We start from the raw sequence: 25,765 nt of genomic DNA, 5'->3' as shown, positions 1-25,765 counted from the left end.
TTAGCCTGGAGCTTGGTGGCCGGTGGTGTTCTGCAGGGACCTATACTGGGACCTCTGTTCTTTGTGATTTTTATAGATGACTTGGATGAGGAAATGGAATGGTCGGGTTGGTGAGTTTGCTGATGATGCGAATGTTGGTGGAATTGTGGGTAGTATTGAAGGGTTTTGGTAGGTTGCAACGAAACATTGGCAGGATGCAGAACTGGACTGAAAAGTGGCAGATGGAGATCAACCTGGAAAAGTATGAAGTGATTCACTTTAGAAGATCGAATTTGAATGCAGAATACAGGGTTAAAGGCAGGGTTCTTGGCAGTGTGGAGGAATAGAGGGATCTTGGAATCCATGTCCATAGATCCCTCAAAGTTGCCCCCCAGGTTGATAGGATTGTTAAGAAGGCTTATAGTGTGTTGGCTTTCATTAGCAGGGGGATTGAGTTTTAAGAGCCGCAAGGTTATGCTGCAGCTCTATAAATCTCTGGTAAGATCACACTTGGAGTATTGTGTTCAATTCTGGTTGTCTCGTTATAGGAAAGATGTGGAAGCTTTAGAGAGGAGATTTACCAGGATAATGCCTGGACTGGACGGGATGTCTTATAAAGAAAGTTTGAGGGAACTAGGACTTTTCTCATTGGAGCAAAGAAGGATGAGAGGTGACTTGATAGAGGTGTATAAGATGTTGGCAGGCACAGATATAGAGTGGGTAGCCAGAGACTTTTTCCCATGGCAGAAATGTCTATCATGAGGGGGCATAATTTTAATGTAATTGGAGGAAGGTTTGGGGGGGGGAGAGGTTGTCAGAGGTAGGTTCTTTACTCGGAGAGTAGAGGTAGTAGAGTCAGATACATTAGGGACATTTAAGTAACTTTTCGATAGGCACATGGAAGTTGGAACAATGAAGGGTATGTAGATTAGTCTGATTTTAGTATAGGATAAAAGGGTGGCACAGCATCGAGGGCCGAAGGGTCTGTACCGTGCTACATTCTATAACACGAGAGAGAGAGATGGACAGCTGATAGGGTGAGCCATAGAGAGAGAGAGAGAGCTGGAGAGGCGAGTGATAGATGCAAAGAGAGCTTGGAATCTGGAGAGGTGAGAGACCGATAGCTGGAGTGTTCATCAATAGAGTGAAAGAGCATTAAATCTAGGGAGAATAATGACAAAGGGAGAGAATCTCTTAGGTGGAGAGGTAATTGAGAGACAGTTAGCTGGAGAGGTGGGCAATGGAATGCATGAGAGAGGGGGAAAGTCTGATAACTGGAGACATATATAGTGTATGAGAGACTGACATCTGGATGGGGTGAGCCAATGAGAAAGAGTCAGAAACTTTGTGAGGTGAATGATAAAGAGAAAGATTAGATTAGATTACTTACAGTGTGGAAACAGGCCCTTCGGCTCAATAAGTCCACACTGACGCGCAACCCACCCTTTCCCCTACGTTTAACCCTTTACCTAATACTACGGGCAATTTAGCATGGTCAATTCACCTGACCTGCACATCTTTGAATGAAAGTGGTGCTAACCACTGTGCCATCCACAATTTCCTACTATCGAGAGCTGAGCCATAAGTGAGAGAGACTGATATCTGGAGAGGTGAGTGATAGAAAAAGTCTGACATCTGGAGAGATGAGGCAGAGAGAGATGCAGAGATTCTGACAGCTGGAGAACTGAGCCATAAAAAAAAAGTCTAGAGTTGGAAATAGACCTTTTGATCCAACTCGTCCATGCCGACTAGACATCCTAAGTTAATCTAGTCCCATTTGCCAGCATGTGACCCATTTTCCTCTAAACCCTTCCTATTCATATACTCATCCAGACACCTTTTAAACGTTGTTGTTGTACCAGCTTCCACCACTACTTCTGGAAGTTTGTTCCAGACACACACCACCCTCTGCAAGAAAATGTTGCCCCTTGGGTCTCTTTTAAATCTTATTCCTCTCACCTTAAACCTATGCCCCCTTTTTGGATTCCCCACTCTGGGGAAAAGACCTTGACTATTCACCTTTCCATGCTCCTCATGATTTTATAAATCTCTATAATGTCACCTCTTAGCCTCTGACGCTCCAGGGAAAATAGCCCTAGCATATTCAGCCTCTCCCTATAACTCAAATCCTCCAACATCCTTGTAAAGGTTTTCTGAACCATTTCAAGTTTCACAACATCCTTCCTTTAGCAGGGAGACAAAAATTGTACAGTATTCCAAAAGTGGCCTAACCAATGCCCTGTACAGCCATAACATGACCTCCGAACTCCTATATTCAATACACTGACCGATAAAGGCAAGCTTATCAAACATCTTCTTAGCTATCCAATCAAGCTGCAACTATGAACGTGCACTCCAAGGTCTCTTTGTTCAGCAACACTCCACAGGACCTTACCATTAAGTGTATAAATCCTGCCTTTCCAAAACACAGCATCTCATATTTATCTTAATTTCATCTGCCACTCCTCAGCCTATTGGTCCATCTGATCAAGATTCTGTTCTGATCTGAAGTAACCTCCTCCACTGTTCACTAAAGTGGTTGATGTAGTGTATATGGATTTTAGTGGGGCGTTTGATAGGGTTCCCCACGGTAGGGTACCACACAAAATACGGAGAGATGGGATTGAGGGTGATTTAGTGTTTTGGATCAAACTGGCTCGCTGAAGGAGGATAGAGGATGGTGATTGATGGGAAATGTTCAACTGGAATTTGGTTGCTAGTGGTGTGCCACAGGGATCTGTTTTGGGTCCGCTGTTGTCATCATTTTTATGAATGAGGGTGTAGAAGGATGGATTGGTGGATTTGCAGATGACACTAAGGTCGGTGGAGTTGTGGATAGTGCCGAAAGATGTTGCAGGTTACCGAGGAACATAGATTAGCTCCAGAACTGGGCTGAGAGGTGGAGAATTGAGTTTAATGTGGAAAAGTGTGAGGTGATTCACTTTGGAAGGAGTAACAGGAATGCAGGGTACTAGGCTAATGGTAAGATTCTTGGTAGCGTGGATGACCAGAGAGATCTTGGTGTCCATGTACGTGGATCCCTGAAAGTTACCACCCATGCTGATAGGTTGTTAAGAAGGCATACGGTGTGTTAGCTTTTATTGGTAGAAGAATTGAGTTTCGAAGCCACAACGTCGTGTTGCAGCTGTGCAAAACTGTGGTGCGGCCTCACTTGGAGCATTGCATACAGTTCTGGTCACTGCATTATAGGAACGATCTGGAAGCTTTAGAAAGGGATCAAATGTGATTTACTAGGATGTTGCCTGATATGGAGGGAAGGTCTTATGAGGAAAGACTGAGGGACTTGAGGCTGATTTTGTTGTAGAGAAAAGGTTGAGAGGTGACTTAATTGAGGCATATAAGATAATCAGATAGGGTGGACTGTGAGAGCCTTTTTCCTCAGATGGTGATGGCTAGCACAAGGGGACTTAGCTTTAAATTGAGGGGTGATAAATATAGGACAGATTTCAGAGGTAGTCTCTTTACTCAGAGTAGTCGAGGTGTGGAATGCCCTGCCTGCAACAGTCGTAGACTTGCCAATTTTAAGGGCATTTGAATAGTCACTGGATAAACAGATAGATGATAATGGAATTGAGTAGGATAGATGGGCTTCAGACTGGTTCCACAGGTCGGTGCAACATCAGGGCCCGAAGAGCATATGCTGCGCTGTAATGTTCTATTTCTATGAACTATGAATGTGTACTCCAAGGTCTCTTTGTTCAGCAACACTCCTCAGGACCTTACCATTAAGTGTGTAAGTCCTGCCCTGATTTGCCTTTCCAAAATGTAGCACCTCACATTTATCTAAATTAAACTCCATTTGCCACTCCTTAGCTCCTCAGGTACTCTGAGGTAACCTTCTTCTCTGTTCACTACACCTCCAATTTTGGTGTAATCTGCAAACATACTATCTATACCTCCTATGTTCAGATCTGAGTCATTTATATAAATGATGAAAAGTAGTGGACCCAGCACCAATGTTTGTGGCACACCACTGGTCACAGGCCTCCAGTCTGAAAGGCAATCCTCCACCACCACCCTCTGGCTTCTACCTTCAAGCCATTTCTGTATCCAAATGGCGAGTTCTCCCTGTATTCCATGAGATCTAACCTTGCTAGTCTGACCATCCCAGGAACAAGTCTAGTGAACCTTCAGTGTACTCCCTCAGTTGTTTAATTAGATGGTTGAAGATATGCACTGCATCTCCACTTGGTTCAATGACTTGTAATACTCTTGACCAAAAACAATCGTATCTACCTTGATTGTGGAAATGTTTAAAAGATAGTCAACAAATATTTTGTCCATCTTCACAGCAGTAAACACAAGTTGCATACCAGAAAAGGAGGTTAATAAGGATTCTGAGTTAATTAATATCAGCAGAAAAAGTATTAGGAGAAATATAAGGGACTAAAAGATGACATTCCAAGATCTGATGACCTTCATCCTAGAGTACTAAAAGAGGTGAGTGCAGAGATAGTGGATGCATTGGTTATGATTTTCCAAAATTCCATAATTCCAGAACAGTTCAGCAAGATACAAATTAGTAAATGTAACAGCATTATTAATGAAAGGAAGATGAGAAAACTATAGGCCTGAAATGCAACATTGGTCACAGGGTGTGTGCTGGACTCTATTGTTGAGGATGTTTAACAAAGCAATAGAAAATCATAGCATAATATAGAATCAACATAGTTTTACAAAAGGAAATTGTTTGACAAATTCAGGTTGTAACCAGCTCTCTAGACAAAGAAAAGCCACTTTGTTCCAGACTCATCACCAGAGGAAACAATTTTTGGTTTGTTCGATCCCTTTATCATCTTAAAGACTTCAATCTAATCATCCCTCAAATTCTGATGATATCACCTTGGAACAGATGGGACTGAAACCCAGGCCTCCTGACTATAGGCTCACTGACACTGTGCCAAAGGAGTTCCTTAATTTTCTATACTTAGTCAGTACTAACCTAGGAAACCTCATTTCATACTTGAACCTTCTATGTCCTAGTTATCATTCCGATGAATCTGTATAAACTTACTTCAAGGCCAATATAGTGGGGGAGACAGTGGTGTAATTGTACTGTCAGATGGCCAGGATAATGTTTTGGGCACAGGTGATAAAATCCCACAACAGCAGCTAGTGGAAATTAAATTTAATTAATAAATCTGGAACAGAAAACTAACCTCCACAATGGTGACCACGATGCAATCATCAATTGTCATAAAGACCCATTTGGTTCACTAATGCCATTTAGGGATGGAAATCCATCAATGTGTCTTCTACATCTCATTAACATGGCTTCCTCTTAACTGTGAGAAAGTGAGGACTGCAGATGCTTGAAATCAGAGTCGAGAGTGTGGTGCTGGAATAGCACAGCAGGTCAGGCAGCATCCGAGGAGCAGGAGAATCGATGTTTCGGGCATAAGCCCTTCATCAGGAATGAGGCTTGTGGGTTCGGGCTGAGAGATAAATGAAGGAGTGTGGGGTTGGGGGGAGGTAGCTGGGAAAGCGATACGTGAGGTAGAAGGTGATAGTCAGAGGGGGCAGTGATGGACGGGTCCGGAGGATGGGCCGAGTTGGCCCGACCCACAAGCCTCATTCCTGATGAAGGGCTTATGCCCGAAACATCAATTCTCCTGCTGCTCTGATGCTGCCTGACCAGCTGTGCTTTTCCAGCACCACACTCTCGACCTCCTCTTAATTGTGCTTTAGTTTAACAAGCCATTGAGTTCAAGAGCGATTAGCAAAAAAATGCAGCTTTTGTCATAAATGCCCGCATTCAATAGAAAGAGTTAAAATCCTTCCTGAGGAACAGTGCCCAGACAGAACACAAAACTCCAGAGAGGAGAACAAATGTTTTTTTCCACTATTACGCAACTCTACTAAGAAATATTGTCATTTCCAATTTATTTTCAAATGCAAGTTCCTTTTCTCGGATTGGATGGGATCTTAGAGATTCAATTATTCTATAGAATTATCTTGCTCCTTGTGCTCTGGAAGAATGACGCCATTAAATGAATAAATATGGATGAAAGATCTGAACTCCAGAAGTGAGGTGAGAATGACTGTTCCTGACTGAGTGTGGCATCAAGAAGCCCTAACAAAACTGAAGTTGATGAGAACTAGGGTCAAACTATTCACTGGTTGGAATCATACCCAGCACAAACATTGTATTTTTTGATAGTCAATTATCTTAGTCCAAGGACATGACTGCAAGAGTTCCTCAAGGTATTGTCCTCGTCATATGATCTTCCGATTCTGCATCAGTTACCTTCCCTCCATCTTAAAGGATGTTCATTAACAACTACACAATGTTCAGCAGAATCTACAATTCCTCAGATACTGAAGTAGCCCACATCTATGTGTAGCAAGACATGGACAAAATCCAAACTTGGGGTAATCAGTAGCAAGAAACATTTTATGCCACACATGTAAGGCAATGACCACCTCCCACAAGTAAGAATCCAAACATCTCCTCCGAACCATTTCTGAATTCCTTCACTCTCAACATCCTGGGGGCTACCATTGACCAGAAATTAAACTGGACCAGCCACATGACTACTGTGGCTACAAGAACATGTCAGAGTCTGGGAATTTTATGAGAAATATTTCAACCTTAATCAAAAAAATTTGCCAATCATTTAAAAGCAACAAGTCAGGAGGGTGATGGAATACCCTGCACTTGCCTGGGTGAATTCAATTCTAACAACACTCAAAGGTCAGCACCACCCAGGCCAAAACAATCTGTCCAAAAGGCACCCTACTTATCATCTTTAACACTTATTCTCTTCATCACTGACACATAGTGGCATCTGCGTATACAAGATGCACTACAGCAACTCCTTTAACAGCATTTTTGAAATGCACGGTTTCCACCAGCTGGAAAAAAAGTGGCAGCAGATGCATAGGAATACCCAATAGTTGTAAGTTGTCTACCAAGCCCCATGACATCCTGACTTGGAAGTATATTGCCATTCTTTCATTGTCACACAGTTAAAATCCTTGAATCCCCCTCTTAACAGTACTGTGGGAGTGTCTACCGCCTAAGGACTGCACTGGATCAATTAGGCTTGGGCAATAAGCTTGTCATTGATGCCCACATCACATGAATTAATATTTTGTAAAATTCTTGGCAGGGTTATAAGTTATTTAAGAAAGTCATTCATTCTTCATTGTTTGTGGGAGCTTACTCTGGGCAAATCAACTGCTCCATTTTCTAAATTACAACAGTGACTACACTTCTTTGGCCATAAATCACTTTGTAATATTTCAGGCCATGAAAGGTGTTCTGTAAATACAAGTTTATTTAGAAGTGAAGAAATTACATTCTATTCCATGTTGCAGAACACAAAATTAGCAGTTTATTATCATGGGACATTCATTATAGAGTGAGGTTGTTCTTGGTGGAATGGCTGAGAACCATTAGGCACAGGCTTAGTGATCGTTAAAAGATCAAAGATGACGTGAGGAATTCTTTTTTAACATTTTGAGTGCTTAGGATCTAAAACACATTGCCTAGAAGTATGGTGGAGGGAGATTCATTCAGAGCTTTAAAAAAGAGATCAAGTGAGCACCTGAACAGAAGAAATTTGCCGGGTTACATAAAAAGGTCAAAGGAGTAGGGGTAGCTAAATTGCTTTTACAGAGAGCTGCCACAAACATGATGTGCTAGAAGCAGGTGTTCAAATCCCACCAGAGCAGCCAGAATTAGAATTCAGTTAAAGTGATAAAGCTGGAACAGAAAGCTACTCTCAGCACTGGTGATCCTGAAACTACGAGATAAAACACCACTGACTAATATACTTTAGGGATGAAAATTTGTTGTTTTTCACCAGTCTGGGTCTGGAGTCACATATATGCCGGACTGGGGAATGACAGCAGATTTCCATCCCAAAAGGATATTAGTAAACCAGCTGTGTTTTATGACAATCTGGTAGTTTCAAGGTCACCACTTTCTAATTATAACTAAGCTTGCTCTGCCATTTCAAGGTGCAGTTCTGAATTAACTGGGTCTAGCAAGTTCAGTTGTAATTAAGAAAGTGGTGAGCTATGCCTTTCTCAAGGGAAGAGAGAGATGGGTAATAAATTCTGTCCCAACGAATGATGCTGATATCTTTTGAAGAATAAGAAAAAGTTTGTATGTAGAATCTGTGGGACTTTGCTATTAATATATTTTTTAAACTTATGTTGTAATGATATTTTTAACTTTCGACACTGATAAAGTAATACCTTGACAAGTGGGAATTTAATTAACTTTTGAATTAATTATCTGGCTCTTCTTTGATGTTGCTTTGATTAAATATTTTAAATCCAGAGCACTTGCATTGCTTCTCTCTTGAAACCAAATCTAACAAGAGGGTGATAATTATCCTTGGTGGATCAAGATCAGATCTAATTACTTTGAGAAGGAGGTGAATAATCATGGATAACAAGTGGCTGTCTTGTGTTTTTGCTCACAGATAATCTGCAGCCTGATTGTAACGTTTAGCAGCAAAATGAAGCACTTCCCTCAAACTAAATCCAAATAATTACATCTGGCCAGAATCAGCTGTAGCTATCTCCGACCCGACTACCTACTCCTTAAAGCCCTCTTGTGCAGTGGTAGTATCCTGAATCCTAGACCAGGAGGCCTAGGGTCAAGTTCCACCTGCTTAACAGGTGTGTAATAACATCTCTGAATAGATTGATTTGAAAAATAGGTTAATCAAATAAAAATCTACTGTACCCATGGCTACATTCATGCCTGGATGTCCTTAGAGAGGGAGCATGAGGTATCCACCAATAATCTTGACTATCACCTGATGAAGGAGCGATGCTCCGAAAGCTGAAGTGCTTCCAATTAAACCAGTTGGACTATAACCTGGTGTTGTGTGATTTTTAACTTTGTACACTCCAGTCCAACACCAGGATCTCCAAATCATACTCTTGATGGTTTTGGAGAAAGCTGGATACTGCAGAGTGCTCTATTTCCCCTTCCAATTTGAGTTAGTTCCTCCCTCTCCCTCATCTTTTGTGGTCTGCATTGTTCTTGATGGGCTTTTTATGTAAACTCACCAAATGAAAAACACAGTTGATTTACTGGTGATGGTTCATAGCTGGTAAAATACCATAGGTGATTTGGCGATGGAGAAAAAAAAAGTTCAGTTTTAAGTGCACTTTTGGATACAAAAAGTATTTGAAACCTCTGGCTCTAGGTCAGAAGAGCATGGCTCTAATAATTATTATTTTTTTTGTGTGACAAAAATATGTCATACAAGTGTGCCACTTAACACAAGATTTGGTGCTTTCAATATTATGGCACATTTATTCTGCACTACTGGAGGTTTTGGAAACTACATGAGTACAAGTTTTTGCTTTTGTCAAAAGTGATCCTATCAGAAGAAACTGATCAAGCTGGGGTGAAAGCTAAAGCTCAAAGAGTCCAGACAGTTGTGTTACCAGCTTGATACCAGGGTTAGGGACATAGAACATTTCAGTGCAGTACAGGCCCTCGATGCTCAGGTTTGGAGAGGAACCTACAATGGGAAGGGGAGATCTAGTTCTGGTGGTCCATGTTGGTGTTGACATCAAAGGAGAACTGGGAAGAGATTCTGCATAGAGATTATGAGACTAAAAACAAAATTTAAAAGCAGACTCTCAAAAGTTATAACCTCCAGATTATTATCTGACCCACTGTAAATTGGCAAAAGGATACAAAAAAATGAGAGATTAATACCTGAATCAAAGAATGGTGTGGGAGAGATGGGTTCAGCTTATGGGTACTGACACCAGTACTGCAGAAAATGTGGGTTTAAACCATTGGGACGGTCTGCTCTGAAACTGTGCTGGGACCAGTGTTTTTGCAAACTATATAAATTAGAGAAATAGAGATGATTTTAATCTAAATAGTTGGGACAAAGGATCAAATGTGGAAAAATGTCATGTACAAAGGTTTATACAGGAGGAGAAGAATTAAATGGAAAATGAAGTTCAAAAAATAGCAGCAAGGGACAGACAGATAAAACTCAAGAAGACACAAGCAAAAGAGAATTTACAAAGATAACAAAAATGTAAAACTAAGGTCTCTGTATCTGAATGCGCATAGTGTTTATAAATGAATTGATATTGAACAAAGTATATAAGTATGATCTGATAGCTATTATGGAGATATGGTTGGATAATGACAAGGAATGGGCCCTGACTACAGAGATGTAAATGACATCTAGGAGAGTGGAAAACTAGATTTTATTTATGCAATGGTTACAAATGAACTTGGTTCAAGGGATCAGCATGTTGAATCAGTTTGGGTGAGGATGAGAAATAGAAGGGAGAATCAGTCATTAGTGGCCCCTACAGTAAACACAGTGGGACAAAGTATACAAGAACAAATATTGAGTTCTTGTGACAAAGAGACATCATTAATCATGGGTGACTTTAATCTGCATATAAATTGGAGAACTCAGAATGACAGTAGTAGCTATGATGAGGAGCTCAGAGTGCCTGAGATAGTTTCTTCGAGCAACATATTCTAGAACCAACCAAAGAACAGGTTACACTAGACTTGGTATTGTGTAATGGCACAGGATTAATTAATTATGAAGAAACAAAGAACCGCGGATGCTGGAAATTGCTGGAGAATGTCAACAGGTCTGGCAACATCTGTGGAGACAAAGTAGAGTCAATGTTTCAGGTCCCAGTGACTCTTCTTCAGAACAGAATTAATAAATGACCTCAGATTTAGGCACTTCTAGGCAACAGCAACCATAAAGTGATTGAATTTTATATCCCATTTGACAGGAGAAGATTTATTCAAAGTCTAGTCTTTTAAATAAGGGCAACTCTATCGGCGTTAATATTGAACTTGCTGAAGAGAATTGACATACTTGCCTAAGGGATAGATCAATAGAGATGCAGTGACTGCCACTTAAGAAGATACTTTAGAATATTTAATGTGTATATTCCTACAAAAAAAGGAAACATTTTTAAGGATCGACCTTAAGGAAAATTGAGGAAAGCATCAAAATGGAGGAAAAAGCATATAACCAAACATCAATGAGAAGTCAGATGAATGGTCAGAGTATGAAGAATGACAGATAATAACTTAAAGATTAATTTGAAGGAAAAAATGAGAATAAGAGAGGAAGCTAGCCAGCAATGTAATAAAGGTATTAAGAGTAAGAGGTAAATAAAGTGAGTGTCAGTTCACTCTAGACTGAGAATGGGAACTTAATAGTCAACAATAAGGAAATAGCAGATGAAATGAAAAATATATTGCTTCCATCTTCACCACAGATGATACAAACAACATACCAGTAAATGCTGTAAATTTGCAGGTAAAAAGGAGAGGAATGTATGGAAATTACAATCATTAAAGAAGCTGCAAGAAGCAATCTGATAGAGCTGCAAGTTGGCAAGTTTCCAAATCTTGATGGATTTCATTCTAGGGTCTTAAGAGATGTGGCTAATGAAGAAGTAGATGTTATGGTATCAAATTTTTTTAAAAAATTCACCACGTTCAAGAAAGGATCGATCAGGATAGAAAGTGGCAAATGTAATCCCTCTATTCAAGAAAGAATGGAAGCAGAAAACAATAGGCCAGTTAGTTTTATGTCTGTCATTGGTGAGGTGTTTGAGGTTGTACCTGGGCATATAGAAAAACTCAAAATAATGAGGAAGTATCAGTATGGTTTTGTGAAAGTGAAATTATAGTTTCATAAATTTATTCCTTGAAGGAGTTTTGTTGTGGATGAAAGACAGCCTGTAGACATACTGTACTTGGATTTCCAGAATAGGTTTAATCAGGTCCTGCATCAATGGATATTGTCGGAAATAAAAGCTCATGGTGTAGATCAGATTGGTAAGCTAGCAGTAATCAGGATGCATAAATGGGCATTTTCCTGATTGGCAGGATGTGATGAGCAGAGAATCACAGGGGCCTTTGCTAGGCCCTCAACCTTTTACAATTTACGAAGATTTAGATGAGGGGACTAAAGTCATAGTGGCTCAATTCGCAGATGGCTCAAAGATAGGTAGGAAAGTATACTATGATTGACATAGATATGTTGAATGAATGGGCAGCAATCTGACAGATGGAGTATAATTTGCAGTTGTGGCAGGAAGAATGGAAAAGTACAATATTCCTTAAATGAAGAACAATTGTGGAATCCCATGGGGAAGAGGGATGCAGTACTAGTCACAAAATATTATGTGGTATAGCATGTATTCAGGAAGTGTACTGGAATGCTATCCTTTATTGCAAGAGATATTGAACATAAAGATATGGATGTTATGCTTCAACTAAACAAGATATTGGTGAGACAACATCTCAAATAATATTTGCGGTTTTGGTCTCTTTGTTTAATAAATGATACACATGTGTTGAAGGCTTTAAAAGCTTCCTGGATTGATACCTAGAATGAGTGAGTTGTCATTTGTGGATAGTTTGAGCAGGTTAGGCTTATTTCCACTAGTGTTAGAAGAGTGATGTGCAACTTCATTAAAGTTTACGAGATCCTGAATGGTCTTGTCAAGGTGGACACAGAAAGGATGTTTCCTTTTGTGGATGAGTCCAGAGTGTATTATTTTATCAGGGGTGGATGAGAATTTTATTTCCTTACTTAAAAGACTGAATCTTTGGAATCCTTTAACCCAGAGAGGTGGTGCTGGTTTAAGGTTTACTCATTGCTCCTTTAGCCTCCTTCAAATTTGATCAACTTGGATCTTTTGTAGATATACTTGCATGAATTTAGTGTTCTGTGTCATGCAATTGTGTTACAATCTTAAAAGATGTGACATCTATTTGGAAACAATTTTTAATTAATAGGAAATAAGCCGGATGCTGAATGTAATTTTAAATAATTTAATTGCTGTTGCTTTGAAATTTTGTTTGTTACATATACTGTGGTATATGGAATGGAGTTCTCACAAAGAAATCAGAAGGTTGTTAGTTCAAGTCACACTACAAAGGAATAATTGATGGAGATGCTTTGATTTTTTAAAAGTAAAATAAAGCATTCAAGCAAAGTTAAATATATTAAGAAATGCTATAGAAATAACTCTAATTACAACAGCAGCCTCCAAACTGTTGACTTCAGCTGTCAGTATACCTTCAGTAGTACCTCTGGAATGTCTGCATGGGTTTTTACTTACATCTGTGTAGTGGAGCTTGAACCCTTGCCCTTCTGACTCAGTAGTGTCGTACTACTCACTGAATACTGCCACTATTCCAAGTTTCTCCTTCGTTGAAAACAAAATACAGCTACCACAGTTCATTTTCACTAAACTTTAAACAAGAACATCAGCCAACCATTGTACAATTGGAATACCACGTGCACTATTATGTAACATCCCAACAACATCTAGATCTGACTGCCTGTGACACAATCACTCCATCACACTATCTCACTGTGGCTGGCAATCAGTACAATATCCAGTATGCTTTCGCAAATACAAAATAAAGTACTGGAACATTGAAGTAAATATGAAACATTCAATTGTATAAACTCCATATTCTCTGCAAACATTTCAAAAATGTGTCAGAAAGTGAATTAAAGGCTGTTTTTAACTTAAGTTGATGATTATAAAATGGAGTCTCACTGTTTCAAATTATTTCATGTGAATCTCATTGCAGCCTTCTGACACTCTTTGCCAATATGAATTGGTACTCTACTGAGCTGCATGTCCGTCGGATTAATCACTATAGAAAAATACTTCATATAAGCTCAGGGCTTCTTGCAGTGAAAGAAGAATTGTCCGAGGGACTGGCCAGCTTGAAAGGTGACACAAATCCCCCATTAGTTTCAAGAGATGCATTGCTCCATTCTGACTGTTTGGATTCAAAGGAATAATAGAAACTTTAACAAAAACTAAACCACTGTAGATACTGGAAATTTGTAATAAAAACCAAAAAACGATTGGAAACCGCAGCAGATCAGGCACCATCTGTGGAGAGAAACAGAGTTAATGTTTCAGGTTGATGATATTTCATCATAATTTAAACTTTAATCTTCTTTGTGACAAAGCAGATCAAATATTCATGACATTGTGAACTCGAGCTGTGATCAATTACATCACTTTTCAGTTCCTTTGCTTTTTTCCATTTTTTTTAAGCAATGGCATCCGGGGGTTTTTGGGTTTTCCCTGCCCTTTGACCTTAAAAAAGTAAGACTGGTTCAGAAAAGTTTGCACAAATTTCCCATCATAGTATCTTCTGTTGTGTTTCTTACCATCTGAATATGGTAAGAATCTCAGTAGTTGACAAGCATGTTGGCCCTCAGGTGAGGAAAGAGGCAATGCAATATGTTGGTAAGATGGATTGATGCTATTTTCTTGGATATATGAAGCATTAAGTATGTTTTTTAAATCAGTGCTATTCTTGGTTCTTAGTCTGGAAGGAAGACTAAGGTCAAGTGGCTCTTCAAAGCTCTGCTCCTTTTTCAGCTTTTGGCAGAATAAAACAGAAGTAGCAAATGCTGGTGAGCTGAAGAAGTCATCTGTTTGTGTTCCTTTCTCAGCTGATCTGCTTTTGGGTGACTTCAATCCGGAGCAACATAAATCAATCACCTTTGTGTGTGGAGGGGAGCAGAATCGCAACTGCCTTCCATCCAGAGACCTCAGCTGCTTGGCACATTCTTCGCTTGCCATCTCTTCCACTGAATAACTGCTGTTACTGTTAGATTGCACAAAGGGTAGGAATTTCTTTTGTGTAATAAAGAGGTCTTGGCTATTGCCAAAATCCTCAATCAACTCAGGACTTGTTTTCATCACCTGGTCATCCTTACTGGTCTTCAGGCAAATAGGTTCGCTATTTTCATGGACTCTAGTTGGATTGCTAGGAGATGACTTTAAGCACCTAAGATGTGTGAGCAATGACGCATCAAGAGGTACTGTTGGTGTGGAAGTGTTGGCACAGGATAAACGAAAAGGGTTACGACTTCCATAATGAAGGCTGCCAGGTAATCCTCCCTTTCTCGAAGTCTCCTGGGCTATCATTTTGATACATGAAGCTTCTTCCCAGTGTCTATGAGTTCCTTCATCCTGCTGCTCTTCTTTATCATCTACTGAGCTGCAAACATTTTCCTGAGAAGCTGGGAGGCACAAGTACTTACAGGTCATTTTATTTTTAACCTGAAGATCATTAACTGCTTCAGTGGCTTTGTCTTTCTCCTTCTGTTCCTTGTGCTTCATTCCTAGATGATTTGCATCACTAACTCTGACTGAAGTGCAATCCTTCAGATGGCATTTTTTCTTTTTCACTTTAGCTGATGCAGTGGATTCAGGGAGAGGCTTCGGAGTCCACTGCTGCCAAAGTTTTTCTAGTTTTTGCAGTTCTTTCTTTTGGCTGCACTTCTCTTTGCTTTTAGATTTTTCCTTACTCTTCTTGTTTTTCTTGTGCTTCTTCTTTGGTGAGCTTTCTCTGTTGTCTTCAGTGACCCCTTCAGTTAGATGAATCACAGCCCTCTCAAATTGTTCCTTCTTCTCATTGGGGGATATAATTTGAATCTTCTTTAAGTTTCTGCTTCTTTTGCAATTATTAGATTTTGTATTCATCATGTTGCTTTGGTCCAAGTCAACCTCCTCAGCGTCCAACAGTTTTACATGCTCAGACACCTCATTCGGAATTTGTTTCAATGATTCAAAATGTAGCCCCTGTGAAAGAGATCAAAGATCATAGGTTCAAGTATTGCACTGTTGGCTAGACAGAAGTTAGCAAGACATAGGTAATAACTTCATATATCTTCAACTCTGTACCACATGCATATAAACATGTAATTCCACAATGTCTGTTTTCCACACCAGATTTTTATCCTTTGTGACTGGTACATCCCAGAAATTATTGTTGATGAAATTAAAGGACTTTCATTAATTCTGTGACTTTTCATGATTTGCATCTGCGAAGACCTTAACAGTAACAAGTGTTTCCATATGTTTACCCAACTGTGTTCCAATTTAGAGGCTTGAAAGTTGTCACAATCCCTTGGTGAAAACTGAGAGTGGTGTGTGGGGATGGGAGGGAATCCTGTGTGAGTGGGATAAATGGTTGGAAAACTCATTGGTGGCCATTGCTACCTTGCAACTCTCAATCTCTGACTTGGGATCCTGATCCCTACTTTAGAAATACATCACAAAACATCCTATGAAGAAACCAGGAATCACTAACAGTAAACTTTAGATCTCTGTGTTTGATTGAGTATGTGAGTGTGTCAGTTTCTCAGAGTAATGATGTCAAATACTGGCAGTTTCTCTGTCATTGCAACTGCAAAATCTGGGCCACTATATTTTTACAATTCCTCAACATTTATCATTAAGGATTATCATCTGCTGATAGCTGGAGGTTCCCTCTTTCAGAAACAACCTGCTGTATCACAATAATTATCAGTCATTCATACATATTTCTAAATATTCAAGGAAATGAAAGATAACTCACCAAGTCTTCCTGAGCTTCCTCCTTAATCCATGATAAAGATGCTACAAGGGAAGTGCAACTAGCTTTTCGCTTTTTCTTCGAATGTCTTGGATTCATATTGCTGGAAAATGAACAGACTTTTCTATTGAGTTTTTTTTTATGACCTCAGAAAGTCTCAAAGCACCTTAGAGACAACAAAGTACTTCTGAAGCATCAGCACTGTTGTACTGAATGAAATGCAACAGTCAATTATTACACAGCAATTGATCAGATAATCTATTTTAGAAGTGTAGGTTGAGGAATAACTATTGGGCCAGGACATCAGGGGAAACTCCTCTAACAGTGCTGTACTCCCTCAGAATTACAGTAGATTATCTGACGTTTTTAAAGTGGGACTTTTAATTCTACAACCTTCTAACTCAGACAAAACAGGGCTACCCACTGCACCACGGTTGACTTTTTGATGAAAATCAAACAAATTAATATTATCATTCCTAGAAAAATAAATTGGTTCTTTCACTCAACTAATGACTGAGAGAGAAAAGTTCACTTTCCACCAGTTTCAATGTAAGTTCAGTTACTTAGTTTTTTTTTATTCACTTGAGAGACATGGCTGTCCCTAGCTGACCAGCATTTATTACCAGTCCCTAGTTGCCCTTGATACTGATGAGTTGCTTTCTTGAGCTGCTGCAGTCCACATGCTGTAGTTTGACCCACAATACTGTTAGGGAGGGAATTTCAGGACATTGACCCATCAACAGTGAAGGAATGGTAATATATTTCCAAGTCAGAATGGTGTGTAGCTTAGCGAGAAATTTGCTGTGGTGGTCTTCCCATGTATCTGCTGTGCTTATCCTTCTGGGTGGAAGTGGTTTTGGGTTTGGAAGAAAGTGTCTAAGGATCTTTGGTGAATTTCTGCAGAGTATCTTGGAGATAGTACACACTGCTGGTACTGAATAGGTGGTGGAGAATGTGGTTCCAGTCAAGTGGGCTGCTTTGTCCTGGGTGGTGTCAAACTTCTTAAGTGTTGTTAGAGCCACACCCATCCAGACAAGTGGGGAGTATTCCATCACACTAACTTGTGCCTTGTGGACAAGCTTTGGGGAGACAGGAGGTGAGATACTTATCACAGTATTCCTCACTTCTTACTTGTTCTTGTAGCCACTGTGTTTATGTAGCATGCCCAGTGAGTTTCTGGTCAATAGTAACTGCCAGGATGTTGAGAGTGAGGGAATTCAATGATTGTAACACCATTGAATGTCAAGGGGCACTGATTAGATTGTCACTTATTTGTGATGGTCATAGCCTGGCATTTGGGTGGCACAAATTTTACTTGCCACTTGTCAGCTGAACCCTGGATAACATCTAGATCTTGTTGCAATTGGGCATAGACTGTCTCAATATGAGTTGCGAATGGTTCTGAACATTGCGCAATCATTGGTGAACATACCCATTTCTGACCTTAAAGTAGAGGGAAGGTCATTGATAAAGCAGTTAAGGATGGTTGGACTGAGGACACTATCCTGAAGAAGTCCTGCAGAGATGTTCTGGAGCTGAGATGATTGACCTCCAACAACCACAACATCTTCCTATGTGCCAGGTATGACTCCAACCAGTAGAGAGTTTGCATACTAATGCCCATTAATGCCAGTTTTACTAGGGCTCCTTGATGCCATATTTGGTTGAAAGTAGTTTTAATGTCAAGGGCTGTCACTCTCACCTCACCTCTCGAATTCATTTGTTCATGTTTTAACCAAGGCAGTATTGAGGTCAGGAACTGAGTAGCCCTGGTGGAACCCAAACTGGGCATGACAGAGCTACTTGATAGCAACGTTAATTGTATTTTCCATCACTTTACTGATGATCAAGAGCAAACCTCTAGGGCAATTTTCCACATTGCTGGATAGATACTAGAGTTGTAATTGTACTGGAAGAGCTTGGCGAGGGAAGTGGCAAGCTCTGAAGCACAACTCTTCAGTACTATTGCCGGAATGTTGTCAGGGCCCATAGCCTTTGCAGTATCCAGTGCTTCCAACCATTTCTTGATATCACAAAGAGTGAACTGAATTTGCTGAAGACTGGCATCTGTAGTTTTGGGCACTGCTGGAGGATGCCAACTAGCACTTCTGGTTGAAAATTGCTGCGAATACTTCAGCCTTATCATTTGCATTGATGTATTGAGCTCTTCGATCATTGAGATGGGGATATTTGTGGAGCCTCCTCTTTCAATGAGTTTTTAAAATTGAAAACCACCATTCACAACTGGATGTGGCAGGACTCCAGAGCTTAGATCTGATCCATTGATTGCACATTGCTTACTTCGGTCTAACATTTACTGCTTATGCTGTATGGTGCACAAGTAGTCCTATTTGATAGCTTCACTGGGTTGACATCACATTTTTAAGTATGTCTAGTGCTGCTCCTGGTATGTCCTCCTGCACTCTCCACTGAATCAGAGTTGATCACTTGCCTTAACGATAATGATTAAGCAGTTAATCATGATTTTTCCCATTTATTTCTTTTTGGGATGTGGGCGTCGTTGGCTGGCCAGCATTTATTGCCTGTCCCTAGTTGCCCTTGAAGTGTTGGTGAGCTGCCTTCTTGCATCGTTACAGTCCATGTGCTATAGGTTTATCGACAATGCCATTAAGGAAGGAATTTGGGATTGTGACCCAGCAACAGTGAAGGAACAGCGAGATATTTCCAAGTCATGATGGTGAGTAGCTTGGAGGGGAACTTGAGGGTGCTGGTGTTCCTGAGTAACTGCTGTCCTTGTCCTTCTAGATGGAAATAGTCATGGGTTTGAAGTTGCAGATTGTGCTGGAGTACAGTTCTACTGTTGGTGATCGTCCACAGTGCCTCATGAATGCCCAGTCTTGAGTTGCTAGATCTGTTCAAAGTGTGTCCCATTGAGCACAGTGATGGTGCTACACAACATGATGAAGGGTATTCTCTATGTAAAGGCAGGAATTTGTCTCCACAAGGACTGTGCAGTGAGTGATCACTCTTACCAATATCATCATGCATCTGCTACCAGCAGATTGGGAAGGATGAGGTTAAGTCAGTTTTTCCCTCTTTTTGTTGTCTTTCAACGAGTGGGTCTCCAAAAAGAAACATTTGTTTCAGTAACTGCAATCATGTAACTACCAAATTGTTATTAAAACACAAATGTAATCACATCCTTGAGGGATGAAAATCTACAACCCTTAAATGGTCTATTCCTTTAGTGACTCCAGACCTACAACAATATAGTTACCCCCCAAAGTGTGCCTCGTAAGGCATATTATATTCAATCTGCTTAACAGATTGGTGACAAATAGTGGCCTTACCAGCAACGTTCACATCCCATGATTAAACATTTTTCATACATTCAAAACCTAGGGAACATTGGATTTTCATTGCCTGACATAGGGTGATGAAGGTTAGATGTGGTGTGACATCTGGTTCTCTGCCTTTGGTACACTTCAAGCATTTTCAAATTTAAAGCTTTGTCATCAAATATTCTGATCAAAGAAAATGAAATCTGTAATAGTGTGAATTTACATTACATTGTGTTTGGCTAATGAGTTATGATTAGAAATACATTGAATGGATAGTGGAAGAAGGTTGCATTAAACTTTCAAAGGATCTTGGATAAATACTTGAAGGAGAAATTTACAGGGCTATATGAAAAGGGCAAGGTGGAATAGGTTTATTGGATAGCTTTTGGCTAGGAACCGTCACAGATATGATGGGCTGAATGACTTCCTATGCTGTAAGATGATAGAATATTGTGGAAAAACATTTCCAGACATTACCAATGTATGGAAAAACTAACTTTGAGTGATAGGAAGCAGTCGGATGTCTAAAAGTTTGATCAAAGAGGTGAGATGTTTGGAAAGTCTTAAGTCAAAGAGGGAGATAGAGGTGGAGGGGTTTAAAGAGGAGATTCCACATCGGGTGGAGTTGGAATGCAAGGAATCCCTTTATGGATAAAGGAGACCGCCAGCAGTGAGTAGGAGATGACAAGATCACGTGAAGACTGGAGAAGGTTATGGAGTATTGAGGTCATGAAGGGATTTGCAAACAATGACGAGAATTTTAAATATGAAGCACTAGAAGGTTTGGAGCCAATGTACAACAGTGAGATCTGAAAGCGATGGGTGAAAGGCATTTGGTAAGGAAAGTATATGAGCAGCAGGATAAGCTGAAACTTCGGGGGGGGGGAAGAGTTAGGTTGAAAGGCCTGTCTGAAAAGCAGTGCATTAATCAAATCTTTTCATTCATTTCATGTGTCCAAATGACTGATGAGCAGAAACAGGTGATGATATCTAGATGGAGACAAATGTCTTTGTGCAGAAGAAAATGCAGGTTCAGAAGTTCAGCTCATGGGTCAAACTGATCACTGAGATTATGAACTGTGATTCAGCCTGAGAGAGTGGCCTGAGGAAGCAGACTGGAGCCATCTGCAACAATTGGTGGAAGGAAATTAAGACTTTATATCAAATAAACAGGACTGAATATTCCCAGCCAAATTGAAGCGGGGAATGGCTGAGAAAACACGGGAAGATCAGAAAGATGAGATCCCTGATGTTGAGTGTTAAGCTCAATTTTCCATCCAAGATTTGAATGGCGAAAGTGAATTTCATGAGTGAATAATGAAAGATCTATTCACCTTCTCCAACCTTCATGTGATCCAATTTCCTCCTACTCACTGCTCATTAATACTAAATCTTGATTGATATATATACAATTTTATATTCTCCCATGTACCAGAGAGAAACTATACAACAACAATTCCCAACCTGAAAGTTGGAGTAGGCACGTGGTGACTCCAGAATCAAAGAGTGTCATGCTGGAAAAGCACAGCCGGTCAGGCAGCATTTGAGGAGCAGGTGAGTCTACGTTTCGAGCAGATGCTCTGACTCCAGCTTTTGCATACACCTCTGGGCTGACAAGTTAGACAACAGTGAACAATACACACCAACCACTGCCCCCCAACCCCAACTCCATCCAGAAGTAGTTGGAATCAAACATGTATCAGCTTCACCACATTAGGGTACATCTCTGACCCATTTAGAATATATGCTGTGTTTAAGGAGCAGCAGTCTAGGTACAGTATATTATTTAATCAGACAAAGAAAAGATTTGTATGTCTTATGACAGGGAAGAACGTTTTAATGATTCTGGAGCCATCCTAAAGAATGATGAAGCAGAGGTGATGCAGCCTTACTGTTTGGAATAGTGGTGTGATCTTTCCATCTTTGGTGGTACACTTTGTTCTTCCCTGGAATTCGTGATATTCTTCAAGAATGTGATGGTTCATTCACCTGAGCGCTCCTTCTCTATCTTATATATCACCTACCCCTATTAATAAACCTTATTTTGGGTGGGGTGGGGGGAATGCTGTGTCATTCACCTGTCTTTCAGCCAATGACAATGGGCAGCTACACGTGATGCCAGGTCAACTGTTTTCTCTTTGCCAACCTTCACCATTTTCTCATCTGAAATCAAAATTTCCTATTTTCTCAAAACTGTACTAAAAGTAGGATACAAATGCCGCTTGGTAAATTGTGGGCATCATTTCAATGGAGCAACATGACCTCAGTGATCCTGATGCTTCTCGTGACCTTTCCTTTTGTTTTTATATGAAGATTTGAAAAAAACGTTTTTCAACAGCAACTTAATGAAATCTTGTGTTACAAAATCAATATGTAGCTATAAAGGGACTCAATTTTCCAACAGTACATTTGAACATCTTGAATTTTAATGCTGCTACTAAGTCACTTTGGTCACAGGGAAAGATATCCATCTCATGCATCAGAGCAGAGTGTACCTAAGGACATTTTACTTGATATCTTGGTTCTCACTCACTACTTGGATGTTCGCAGCATCTGTCTTGCCTTGTTATTTAGCACAGACAGAAAGCCAGGCTGCTTACAATGGTTATCAGTAACAGTCAGTGAAAGAAATGAACATGTTCGTGTACAGCAACATGCTACAATGTCACACCTACTGTATGTGCCAGCAACAAATGCACCGAACAATTTATGGCTTGGCCAGCGTGTAAGAGAGCAGTCCTTGGGCAAATCATGGGACACTGCCATCGGTCAAGTGGTTCCAACACAGTTAGTGAAGGGCAGAATCTGATCTCACTGTCAGTCCGCTGGTTGGTGCAGTCAGGGTCAGGGCTTCCATATCACTATTATCCAAGGAGTGGACCACAGTCAGTCCTGCAGATCCAGTCCACTACAACCAGCTGGGAATCCATGGAACATAATCCAGAGGGCTGCACAGAGATCAGTCAGGGATCTAGTCAGCTCTTCAGCTGGGCCTGTGTATCCAACTCATTTCGGGGGAGGATCATGGTTATTCCTGAAAGCCTGCTCGCTTAAATCAAGGAGGGCTATCAGGTCTCATTGCTGTCATAGAAAGGCTGTGAAGTCAACTGTGGGAAGATGGAGGGTTGGTAGAGTCATCCAAGGAGGAAAATGTGCATATTGAGCAAGAGAATTATTACCTTGAGCTTAATAGAATGCTAGAGCATCAGGTGCAACAAGACAGGCAGGACTTCATTGACACTCATTTCCAATAGATATGAGATGGTGCAGTAACTTTGTTGCTGAAAGGTCAAGTGGTCCCTGATTGTTCCCAGAAGCAATTATAGTTTATTTTCTTAACTTTAATTGAACAATAGCAAAAGCAAACATTTTCACTTATCAAGGCTCTTCAGCATGTGATACTCAACATGAATAAGACACAATGTTATTTTACTTTGGGTGTAAGGGAAATCAATTCCTCTAGGCTGGATTTGACCACAATACCGTGCTAAGGATGTAGCCTGTATAGTTTGATTCTCGTAGTGCAGTTACAATAACTGTCAATCAGACAGGTGATGATGTAAAATAACAAGACATTTACAAATGTGAATTTGCATTTGCAATGAGGTTTCACCTGTGTAACCTATCTATTCTCAGAGGCATTCCTTTTCCATTTCCCTCTCATAACATGTCTTGGGAAAAGCATCTGCTGGACAGCTAGTCTTTCAAATATTATATTGGAAATCAAGGAAGGTTCCAACAGTGGTGACTATTTCTGTCACTGGTGAGCTCACAACACTGTGAACATGGTGCCATAGTGATATGGTGCATACAGAGTAAGGTGAGCAGTGTCAAATTGTGTAAGAAAACTCACTGGAGTTCAGAGAAGGAAGTCCTCCATGAAACTCGCTGAAATGACATTTAATACATTTTTGGTAAAATTCAGCTCCTCATTTCACTACAACGGAGAATGCAAGAGAAGGACAGAAGTGAGCTGGTGGAGATAGAACTGGTTTTCCTCAATGTTTTTGGAAGATCTTTGGGATGAGGCATTATTGACAAGACCAGCATTTAATGTTAACCTAAAACAAACCTGATTGAAGAATGTGTTGTCCCACTTCAAAGGCTACTACAGAGCCAATAACTCTTGCTGCAGGTCTTCATATACCTCTGGAGAAGGTGGGATGTGAACCAGGACCTCCTGGCTCAGAGGTAGGGAAAATACCATTGCACTACAAAGCCTTTCTGGAGTCACTATAGATCCAGTAAGAGTGCAGTAAATCCAAATGATTTTTAGAATAGTCGAACAGTTTCAAGGTCTCTTTAGCTGAATGAGTTTTGTTCAAATTGTGACAGTTATGTGAACTCACAATCTAACTGATTATTAATTCAGAACTCTGGATTACTGGTCCAATAGAGTAATCACCAAGGTACAACACTGAGTTCAGGAAGAGGTCACAGACTGACATCTGAGGGTGTTCCAGAGGCAGTAATTCTGAGCCAAAGAAAATATGTGGCACATGGAATGAAAAATTGGGAAATAATTAGCAAAGTGATTTTTCTTCAGCTACAATGTAAATCAGAAATAAACTATTTAAGCTAGTGACATTGCAAGTTTTTCTACTAGAACTTCCTATTCTAATCCTACCTCCACGTACTTTCATTACATCTTTTTCATTCTTCTTTTTGAATAGCAGTGGTTAGCTCTACTTTGGAGGATCATAAGTCCAGTCTCTCATTAGAGACAGACAATTGGTGGTTAATTTAACCCGAAGGTCAACATGCCTCAGGCGAGAGGCAAAGTCAAAACCTTCATAATGACCTCAGCCAGTGGGAATTGAACCTGCACTATTGGCATATCCGCATTGAAAGCCAGTTGTCTGGTCAACTGAGCTAACTACCTTTCTACTTTACACTTTTGAATAGGATGTTAACTAAAGCCACGTTTGCACATGCTGATGGACATAAATGCAACTCTCCAGAGAACAGCAGGTGAGGTCTCAGAGTCCTTTGGCTTTTTTTTTATTTCTCAACCAAAACTAAAAAGGTTTGGCATTCCTCTTAGTACAATATTTGACCTTGCTGTGTACAAATTAAGTGCACAATACAGAAAGGAATACCCCACTGGTTTAAAAGATATGTCAAGAAAATATTTTCTCTGGTGGGGTCTAGAACAAAGGACCATTGAAATTTGAGCTAAGCTTTTCAGGGTTGTTGACAAGAAACACTTCTTTAGTCAAAGGGAAGAAGAAGTCTGGAATTCTCTACTACTCTAAATGTTGCTGATGCTAGGGATCAATTTACAATTTAAATACATCAGAATGATAGGTCTCCTACTCAACAACAATCTAAATAGTCGGGAAGCAAAGCAGGGAGACATAGGTCCGCCATGATCTCACGAACTGATGGGACAACACAAACGTCCAACACACAAAAAAGGTAGAAACTCAAACACAACTGGCATTTTTAATAAAGACGTGCATATACACACAATAAGTACGTACCAGTCGTGCACGAAACCATTATTGTTTAAACACAGAGTCAAATTTACGTTAAAAAGACTCTAGCCAATTTACTCTGGGAATTACATCACAATGATTAGTTTATAACTTCCGAATCGAATGATTTATCTTGTAAACAGCAGAACTGTTCTTCGCATCGCAAGAGAATCCAGGCTGACCATCAATTTAGCAGCACATAGCTAACTACAGAAAGTCTACAAAGCATTTTCTCCCAAGTCGGGAGAAAATAACATTTTATTGCTACAACTTATCTTGTTCCCTACCATTATTGTTTGATACACCACCGCTCTCGAGTCCACACTCCCCAGATTACTGCATCCAACGCACGACAGGCGATACAACGTAGCCCAGGAACTCCCGCCAAAACCCACCCCGGATCACGCGGACACTCGCAGCCCACACTACGCATGCCCAAAGGAGGAGTCCGGGTGCAAGTGCAATTGAGAGCCCTTTACCTGCCCTTGGTGTCATTGTGCACACTGAAAAGGTATGAATTATTCTTGTTGTTGAGGGACTATCTGTGGTGTAAGTCGTCATTATAACTTGGGTCACTTATGGACGCAAGTTTTTGTTCTCACTGGGAA

The 25,765-nt window shown here is 40.3% G+C and overlaps 1 protein-coding gene across 3 annotated transcripts in view; it reads right to left on the bottom strand.

The window, feature by feature from the left end:
- The window catches only part of si:ch211-176l24.4, a 33,668-nt gene extending 8,139 nt beyond the window's left edge, over positions 1-25,529 (bottom strand). The window contains exons 1-3 of one of the 3 annotated variants that reach the window (XR_006313925.1): positions 25,445-25,529; positions 16,382-16,481; positions 13,552-15,603 (exon numbers count right to left, since the gene is read on the bottom strand). Coding sequence is in view for 2 of the 3 variants with exons in the window: in XM_043705675.1 (XP_043561610.1) it covers positions 14,032-15,603; positions 16,382-16,477 (1,668 nt within the window). In the remaining variant the exon portion in view is untranslated. Of the gene's footprint in view, positions 1-9,092; positions 15,604-16,381; positions 16,482-25,444 lie in introns of those variants that run through there. The other 2 variants (XM_043705677.1, XM_043705675.1) reach the window with 2 other exon arrangements.
- Between the last annotated feature and the right edge of the window lie 236 nt (positions 25,530-25,765).

Source organism: Chiloscyllium plagiosum, chromosome 16 (genome assembly GCF_004010195.1).
Source record: "Chiloscyllium plagiosum isolate BGI_BamShark_2017 chromosome 16, ASM401019v2, whole genome shotgun sequence".
Lineage (NCBI taxonomy): Eukaryota > Metazoa > Chordata > Chondrichthyes > Orectolobiformes > Hemiscylliidae > Chiloscyllium > Chiloscyllium plagiosum.
Note: the sequence above shows the minus strand (reverse complement) of the source record. Positions and strands in the feature narration are given on the sequence as shown.